The following is a 9,531-nucleotide window of genomic DNA, read 5'->3' as shown; positions in this document are numbered from 1 at the left end:
AGTGTTTTCACCACAGCCTGCCCCCAGCAGCCCGGGGCTGCCCACCCCAACTGATCCCATCTGAGGACCCTTAGCTCCAGTCTGTCTCCTGCTCCTAAATGCACCTTGCCCAGGGCTCCTCTTCCAGCCAAACAGCGACCTCTGGAGGCTTCCACCTCAACCCTGGCATCACCCCAACCCCAGAGGCCTCCCCAGCCCCTGCCTCTGGCATGCCAACACAGCCCACTGCCATGCCTGTGTCCTCCTTCCCCCTCCCCCCAGGCCCCTGCCAGGCTAGTGAAGGTCAAGTGAACACATCAGCCCAAAATTTAGCGACTCAAGAGTGGGAGACGTTTCGGTTTTGCTTTTTAATAATTTAAGACTACTTCCAGAGAGTCCCAACACTTTGGGCCATGGAAGAGCCAGGTGGGATGGCCCCTCCCTCTGCTCGCATGCCCTGCCATCTCCCTGCCAGCGACCCACCCACAGCTGCCCTCAGGGAGTCTGGGCTGAGAGCTTGTGGCTGGAGACAGCCTGGCACCAGCTGCAGCCTTGTCCAAGGCCCCAGGAGAAGGAAGACAGAGCCCCTCACGGCCAGGCTGCAGTGGCTCCAGCCTCCCTCTGGGCGGGAGCAGAGGTCAGGGCGGGGTGGGGCAGGGCTGCCCTGGCCAGTCCCACTGGCCACAGCTGCACTTCCCTGAAGTTGGTCTCGGTTTCATTTTGTTCCTTCAACCTCGTATATCATAAAGATTTCCCAGAAATCCTTAATATTCTGACTACCAGATAACATCTCTCAGCTGTTCTCACACCAGACACATTGCCAACTTTTGGTTTGGGATATATGGTCCATGGCTGTAAGGCTGTGACTCCCGGACACTTGGTCCATTTTTGGAAAAAGAGCAAAGGCGTCAGATGGGAGCTGGGAGGAATGAGACCAAAAAAGGCAGGCTCAAGGCCAATATGGCCAAGTACTTTCTTTGGCTCTGGAGTGAGAGGAGCTCAGGGAGCCCGACAGTGTGGGACGACGGGGCCTGGGGGTAAGGCGATGCTGCTTGGGGACCAACCGAAGGACCCACCGAATCTCTCTCCTCCTGCTGCCAACAAAGGTGCCAGAAGACAGTGACCCCACCTCAGGCCTGTTCAGGGCGGGAGACCCATTCCCTTCCCTGCTTCTGCATAAATTAACATCCTTAAACAAAACACACAAACAGGCTCCTTCCCTCTGCAAGGAGGGTCAGTCACAGAAGCCTGACTGAGGCCCGAGGGGTTGCACGCCACCGTGTTCATTTTCAGTAGACAAAGCAGCTTTGTGTAGCACATTCCCAGCCACCCCGGGGGCGGTTCGGGGTTTCCATTGGGCGGGGCGGGGTGGGGGGTGTGGTAACAGTGAGGGGCAAGGCACCTCTGCGTCACCGTGGGACAGGCCTTTGCCTCAGCACCCGGATCGACAAGCTCTCCGCGTGGGCCAGGAGCTCCCTCACGTGAGCCAAGCCCAGCCCTGCAACCTTGGCCCCGTTCACCTCCAGGATCTCATCCCCCACCCCCAGCAGCCCCGAGTAGAGCTTGGCTGTGCTCTCGTCAGCCATCTCCTGCACGTAGAACCCTGCAAAGGAAAACAGGAGAGTTAACGCAGGAAATCCATACTGAAGACACGCAGCTCTGTGGAATGCCGACCAGGTGGGTGGCGTTGGGGGGTGCGTGGAGGGGAGGCAGGTGCTTATACAAGGTGCTTCACGCATGCACGCACACTCCCTCATTATTCCACTTCACAACCACAACTCGCTTTATAATAGATACAGCAGGCCCGCCTCCACTTCATTTTTCCTTTTTTCTCTTCTAAAATGCCCCTAATACAAATAATGCCTTAAGCTGTTATTATTCATGTATACCTCAGTGTGAATGAGCTAATCTTATCTTTTTCTGGGAGAAGCCTTGATTATAAAATAAGGAAAATGTTAAGACCTACGACATGCCCGGCACTGCTCTAGGTGGGGATTCACAAATAAGACCCACCTGCTCCCTTCAAGTAGCTGGGGGTGGGTGGTATCATTGGAGCCGCAAACAAGTGAAAGAGTTAGTCACTCAGCCATGTCCAGCTCTTTCAAGCCCAGGAACTGGCCCATCAGGCTCCTCTGTCCAGGGTTGCCATTCCCTTCTCCAGGGGATCTCCCTGACCCAGGGATCGAACCCATGTCTCCTGCCTTGGCAAGCAGGTTCTTAACCACTAGCGCCACCTGGGAAGCCCAGGGAGTTGCTGGGCTGAGGTCAAATCCAAACCTGGTTTGCTTCACCGGATTGTCTAGGGCCAGCCCTGGCTTCAGTCTTCCTCGGATATGGATCCTTAGAATTCAGAGGCATCTGGGCAAAAGCCCAGGAAACAGAAATTCTGGTCGGCTGGTTTAGTCGCTAAGTTGTCCGACTCTTGCGACCCCATGGGCTGTAGCCTGCCAAGCTCCTCTGTCCATGAGATTCTCCAGGCAAGAATACTGGAGTGGGTTGCCATTCCCTTCTCCAGGGGATGTTCCAGACTCAGGGATCAAACCTGGGTCTCCTGCATTGCAGGTGGATTCTTTACCAACTGAGCTACGAGGGAAGACTCCGTAGAAACTCTAGCCCCCTATTTACAGTCCCAGTGGCTGGCTTCTCCTTTCTGCGTACACTCTCCCCTCCAGTGCCCCCGAGGGGCCCCACCTAGCGGGGACCATTTCCTGGGTGTCTGAGGTAGCGTGAACCTCGGAAGGAGCTGCTTCTCCTTCTTTCCCCAGTTCAGTTTGAGGAACTCATGTCAGCGGAGCAGGCTCTGGGGGCCTCGGGTTGGCTGGGCTGGGCTCCCTGGCCACACAGTGTAGGACAGTCCAGCTGACTGAGCCCCTCTTGCCTCAACTTCTGCGGAAAACCTTTCAAACCCTCCCCTTCAGCTGTCTCTGCCTGAGGGAGCAAGGGAGCACAGGCTCTTCCAGGGAAGACTGGGTGTCCCTCATCCATGGGTCCCCCCAACCCACCAAATCGCACTAAGTGAGCACAGGTGTGCAGAGCAGGAAGACTGCAGGCTGGGGAGCCTGTGCGGTGACGGCCCCTGCAGGGTGCCCTGGGACATGCTGGCGTGGCTTTAAGCACCCTCGCTGCTCCCCAGCCTGAGCTCGGCTGGCTGATTAGAAACACTTAGCAGCTGTCCACGCCCGGCTCTCTACCTCCTCTTCTTAAAAATCAGTGTTCTTAGAAGGGACCTGAAAGAGCATCTCCTCTCTGGCTGCAAGCCTTTTAAGGGTGGGAAGTCATCTTTCCAGTCCACCCAGCCTCGTAGGAGCTTCTGGTCCCAAGAGAAGTCAAGCTTTTCAAAGCTGGGGTTTGAATGTGCACTGAAATCTCCTCTAAGGCACCCGAAGGTTTGCAGCTCTTGGGTTTAGCCAAGCCTATCTGTTGACATGTTCCTGCTTCCCGGTCTGAGCTGTGGAACTCGCTCTCAGTGCTTCTTGGCTGAACTGATCCTTTCCTGCAAGGCCGGCTCCCTCCTGGCAAGGCCTGTCTGTCATCTTGGCTGCACAAGGCTTTTCTCGCAGCCCCTGCCCTAGCCTTCCCCTCTTCTTTTTGGGTTCTCTAACTGCTTGCCCGCCTTGTCTGCGTGCTGGCAGTAGTTGGGGGAAGGCAGGTAAGGAGGCGGGGGAGGAGCCTGCAGAAATGGCTGCTGTCCAGCAGAGCGTGTCAGTGCGGAGGGATGAGAAAACCCAAAAGAATGGAGTCGGAGGACCAGACACTGCTGTCACGCCTGCCATGTAGGGGGACGACTCCGGGGTGCGTTTCACAGTTGGAAGTCGTGACACAAGTATGACAGAGAGGCTGTTGTGGACGTTTATTGTCTGCTGCCAACGGCCTCTATTCAGGATGTATGATCTCTGTGTTGTTTTCAATGAGAAGCAGACGGCGAAGTCTGCTGTTCTCACATGCTTGTATGGACTTAGATGTGACAGCCAGCAAGGACCACCCACATCATGATGTTTTAGTGAGGAATGCAAACCAGCCCCAATTCACAGCCCCTCTGAGGCCCAGGAGAAGTGACCCTGGGGGGCTGGAGCACGGTCTGAGGCAAGGACGCACCAGTACCAGCCACATTCCAAGGGTGAGGGCATCTCTGCGGGACAGCTGACAGCCAACCGCAGTGGCCGGAGGAGGGTGCCACCTGGGCAGGACAGGGAAGAGCTGGCACCCACCCAGGCAAGGGTTGCCTGCAGAGCAAGCCAAGGCAGAACCCAAGAAGCTCCTGGTCACTGGAGACCCCTGCCCATCAGCAGTCCGTGATGGGTTGATCGGGGAGGGAGTCCCACTGCCGGCAAAGAGGCCTAAAGGGACTTGTGGGAAGGATGGGGGGCACAGGAGAATGCCTGGTTGGGCCTGAGCTCACACTGGCAGCTGGTGCAGATCATGTCTCGGCCCCCTTCCCCCCTGCCCTCTGTCTGGAGTTCTACTCCCCTAATACACATTCTTTTTCTGAAGAGGGAAGGAACACATGTGCCAGGTACTTTCCTAAACCCCACTGAAATGACTTTTCCAGGCAGGGTTTCATTAGCTTGATGTTACAGGTTAGGTGTTCTTTATTTATATATGGGCTTCCCAGGTGGCAGTAGTGGTAAAGACCCTGCTTGCCGACGCAGGAGATGTAAGAGACGTGGGTTCGATCCCTGGGTCGGGAAGGTCCCCTGGAGGAGGAAACAGCAACTCACTCCAGTATTCTTGCCTGGAGAATCCCATGGACAGAGAAGCCCTGTGGGCTATAGTCCATGGGGTCGCAAAGAGTCAGACAAGACTAAAGCGACTTAGCAGCAGCATTTACTTATTTATTGGATCACATTGCCTGGCACGTGGGATCTTAGTTCCCCAACCAGGGATTGAACCTATAACCCCTATAGGGGAAGCACAGAGTCTTAACAGTTGGACCCCCAGGGAAGTCCTTCATTTTACAAATTAGAGACTAGAGGCTCAAAGAGGGTAAGTAACCTGCTCAAGGTCACACAGACAGCAGAGGCGCTGGAGTACAAACCATGCTCTGTCGTCTAACTACGCCTGCATGCTGCCTCTCTGGCAAGGCCTGACCCCCTCACTGAAGGGTAGAGGAAGCTGGAGGAAAGGGCAGAGTGGCTAACAGCCTGTGGAATGCTTTACGATGGTCAACACATGCTCAACACATCCCCCTTCGAGGATAGACGAGTACCCTCCTGAGGGCCAGAGTGGGGAGACTTTTGTCCTCCCTTCCTCTCACACTCATGTAAAACCTACCAGCAAATAGTCAAAACTACCTTCAAGTCAGCCAGAACCTGGCCACTTCTTACCACCTCCACAGCTGTGCCAGTCTAAGCCGCTGCCACTGTGTCTATCCCAGATTATTGAAATAACCTTAAAACTGGGCTCCTTGGCTCCACTTGCATCCCACTAGGGTCTATTCTCAACACAGCAGCCAGGGACCCTGGTAAAAGCGTTAAATCAGAGCATGTCAGTCCCGGCTCCAAGCCCCTGTAACTCCTGTCTCATTTCAAGGAAGACGGCCCTTTCTGAGCTCAGCTCAGTCTCTCTCCCACATTTCGAGGTTCAGCTGTCCCCCAACCTTTCTACCCTCAGCTTAGTCTCTCCCCCTCACCCCCTTCTGTCCAGCTTGACCTCCTTGTAGTTCCTCCCATGGGCCAAGCTCATTTCCAGCCCTCAGGGCCCTGCATGGACTGTTCCCTCTGCTTGGAATTCACTGCCCCAGACATCACATGGGGCCACCCTCACTTCATGCCAGTGTCTGTCTGCTCAGGGGTCTCTTCTCAGAAAAGCTGCCCCATCAGGACTCCCAACTCACTGCCCTTGGGCCTTATCCTGCTATATATATATGTAGATGTAGATAGTCTAACTGCCTCATGAGAATGTATACTCCTGAGGATAAGGATTTCATCTGTTCCATTTACTGCTCTGTCCCCAGTATCTACAACACCTAGGAGATGCTCAACGTACATTGTTGAAAAACAAATGATGGAACACATGCAAGAACTCACTTCAGCCTGCAACTCCAGCAGCAGTAGTGTTCTGCCACCTAAATGGCTTTGACTCAGGAGATCAAAGCACAGAAGGACTAAACCCACCACGGCACAACCCATCCAGGGCAGCTTTGAGTGTCTTTCTGTGTCTGCCTTTCTGTTTTTCCTCCTCTCTCTCCTCTCCTTCCCACTCTTGCATGTCTGTCTTCCTTCCCTACTCATCTCAGCTGAGAAATACCTCTCAAGGTCCCTTGCCCTGTGGTGGATCCCTAGTGGCTCAGCTGGTAAAGAATCCACCTGCAATGCAGGAGACCTGGGTTCGATCCCTGGGTTGGGAAGATCCCCTGGAGAAGGAAATGGCTACCCACTCCAGTATTCTGGCCTGGAGAATTCCATGGACTGTATAGTCCATGAGGTTGCAAAGAGTCAAACACAACTGAATGATTTTCACTTTCACTTCACTTTGGCTCACAGACCTCGGGTAAAGGCCTGGGCAAGTCATTTTTTCCCTGAAACATTCATGCGGCAGGGCTGAGAACTAGCCGGGGTGCAGAAGGACGTCCAGAGACCCTCCCTGATCCTGCCAGTGCTGAATCGGGACCTAGCAGGCCGCCCAGCCAGAGGCTTAGAGCCAGGATCCATGCGAACATCCCCAGCAGGAGCCCGCCCTGAGGGAGGGGCACAGACAGGCAGGCAAGGTCCACGTGCCCGGACACACTCCGCAGCTAGAGGAAGGGAACCACACCAACCACATCAAAGAGATCTGGAGAGCCAGCCAACACAAACAACCTCCCTCTGACTCTCCCGTGAAAAGATGGGAGTCGGGATTCTGATTTCAAGATGGACGGAGGGACAGTGGAGCAAGCCTGCCGTCCCCACCGCCTGGAGGGGAGAATTCCAGTCTCTTCATTGAGAGGCTCTGAGTCCGGAGCTCTCGGTGAAAACCCTAAAACAGATACGGCCACGGCCAGAAGGCACTGCTGCGGCCTGCTGATGCGCCGGGGCCGTGGAGCCAGAACAGGGCGGCGGGGGCCTACCTGAGTCCCGGCGTCCATCCCCGGAGGCCACGCTGAAGCCGAAAGTGCCCTCCGGGGGCCGCTGTAGCTGCAGCTGGCTCGTGCCGTCGGGGAACACCTCCACCAGGCGGCCCACGGCGCGCGCGGGGCCGGGCGCACTCACGTCCTCCACGCTGAGGGCGCGCCGGGCTGGCGCCTTGCCCGGCCTGAAGGGGCGAGAGGCGAGGGAGGGCAAAGGGGGCGGGCACTGGGGCCTCTAGGCCTGGAGGAGGCCTCCAGCCAGGCCCGGGCCTGGCGGTGCCCACGGCTGTGTGAGGTTCCACAGAGCCCCCTCCCCCAGTGCTTTTTAATCATTTTAATTGGAGAGATCTCTCTGAGAATGTGACGAAGTTTTTAATTTTACACAAGAAATTCCAAGAATTAATGGACCCCCTGAAGTCCCTCCGTGGAGCCCGCGGTAAGAGCAGCTAGCCTAGCGGGTCTCATCAGAGAGGGCGGTTTCTCTAGGCAGACCTGGTCAAGGGGCAAGGACCTCTTTGGGGACCCTGTCTCTGGATCTTTAATCAAATCTTCAACTGGACCAAGGAAGCTCTCTGAACATTCAGATTTCAGGATGTCATTAGATAGTAAAGGGATGGAGGAATCAAACCTTCCAACTCTATAGAACCCCCAACCCCTGTCCAGTTGCTCAGGACAAGGGCACTGAGGTGTGCGCTCTAAGACCCCTGCGGTACCTGAGGCACAGGTAGCTGGCCTCGGTTTCTCTTTTAAAGGGACCCTCCCCTGGCCCATGCTGCTAAGGCAGGAAGGAGTTAAGTGTAGAGCTCCACTGTTCATGCTCTGGGTCTCCCCTCCAAAACACTTGCCCACTCTCACCTGTCAGCTGCGCTGTGATCCCCTGGCTCCCCTACCAGGTAGAGGTTGGACCGGTCCACCTTGCCACTCAGCAGAGAATGGAGGTTCTGAAAGGAGGTGGCTTTCCGATGTTGGTGAGAGGGTGACACCTGGTGGGGAAAACCCAATATTGCAGGTAAGAAGAGCCATCTGATAGGGGGTTGACAGGGATTCCCTCATTAAGAATCTGCCTACAATACAGGAGACTGGGTTTGATTCCTGGTGTCAGGAAGATCCCCTGGAGAAGGAAATGGCAACCTATTCCAGTATTCTTGCCTGGAGAACCCCATGGACAGAGGACCATGGCAGGCCACAGTCCATGCAGTTGTAAGAGTTGGACACAACTTAGTGACTAAACCACCACCAAGGGGTTAACAGAGAGGGAACCCCAACCATGAACTTGAGGGCCTGCTAAGAAAGTGCTTAACAAAATAACCATAACTCACTTAAAGAGATGGGCCTATGCAGGCACTCTGAAGCTTCAAATAATGAAAAAAATGTGTTGGTTGAAATAGCAACTGAATATGATAATGCCAATTATCTCACTGATTAAGAAAAGCTAACTTTCTCCTTGATTAAGAAAAAAAGGTAGGACTTCCTTGGTGGTCCAGTGGTTAAGAATCCACTTGGCAGGAGACAGTTCGATATCTGGTCTGGGATGATTCCACACATCATAGGACAAATAAACCTGTGCACCACAGCTACTGAAGCCTGCATGCCTAGAGCCTGCACTCTGAAACAAGAGAAGCCACTGCGGTGAGAAGCCTGCCCACTGCAACTGGAGAGTAACCCCACTCACCACAACTAGAGAAAGCCCACGTGAGGCAGTGAAGACCCAGCACAGTCATAAATAAATACATTTTTAAAAAGGTAAAATCAAATAATTACAGAATAATGAACACAATTTTAGAGTTGAAATCTTAGTTTGTGATTCTTTAGTATCCCTTTTATGATTGCTGACATTAAAAATTTTATCAAGTATGCACCTAAAAACACTGTGCATGATGGATAAGACTGAAGTCCCTCAAGGAGCTCAGCCCACGGTGGGGGTGGGGTGAGCATGGACAGGTCAGAAGCCCTAAATGTATATTGTAAGTGTGAGGCTAGAAGCATGGATGACGCTGTGCAGGGAAGCAGAGTGACTCAGCTCAGGAGGCCTCGGGGCCCTGGAGGAGCCGCTGCCTGCGCAGCACCTGAAGCAACAGCTCTCCAGATGAAGACAGGGGTGGGGAGTTCCAGGCATAAGAAACAGTAGAGGCAGGCAGACAGAGATGGGAGAAAGCACGAATGTTCTGGAACATACTTGTGGTCTGGGGGGCTGGGCTGCAGAGGTGATGGGCGGTGGGCTGGAGCCAAGGGCCAGACCCGGAGAGACCTCATCTGACCTGCAGAGGAGCCACTGCGTGATAGTAATCAGAATAATTACAAGGTCCGATCTGTGTTCTAGAAACTGACCCAGTGAGGAGGCTATTCTGAGGGAGCGGGTGGGAGGCAGGGAGAGGCAGACTTCTAAACAAATACTGCACACATTATTTATCACATTGGGAATCTGTGCTCTCAGGAAGTTGTATTATCTAGAAGCTTACAAGGGGGCCCTGAGCTTGCTCTGAAGTTCTGGAGGGCTTCCTGGAAGA

General features: G+C 54.4%; 1 protein-coding gene across 3 annotated transcripts in view; it reads right to left on the bottom strand.

Annotated features, from left to right (window-relative positions):
• Positions 1–340: 340 nt before the first annotated feature.
• Positions 341–9,531, bottom strand: part of KIAA1614 (KIAA1614 ortholog) — a 42,919-nt gene continuing 33,728 nt past the window's right edge. For all 3 annotated transcript variants that reach the window (XM_055582866.1, XM_055582864.1, XM_055582865.1), the window contains 3 exons: positions 7,880–8,007; positions 7,025–7,209; positions 341–1,582 (listed from right to left, as the gene is read on the bottom strand). In XM_055582866.1, the coding sequence (XP_055438841.1) occupies positions 1,389–1,582; positions 7,025–7,209; positions 7,880–8,007 (507 nt within the window). In that variant the 3' untranslated portion in view covers positions 341–1,388. The remainder of the gene's footprint in view (positions 1,583–7,024; positions 7,210–7,879; positions 8,008–9,531) is intronic.

The sequence above is a fragment of the Bubalus kerabau genome, chromosome 5 (genome assembly GCF_029407905.1).
Source record: "Bubalus kerabau isolate K-KA32 ecotype Philippines breed swamp buffalo chromosome 5, PCC_UOA_SB_1v2, whole genome shotgun sequence".
NCBI classification, from domain to species: Eukaryota; Metazoa; Chordata; class Mammalia; order Artiodactyla; family Bovidae; genus Bubalus; species Bubalus kerabau.
This window is presented reverse-complemented; position numbering and strand designations above follow the sequence as displayed.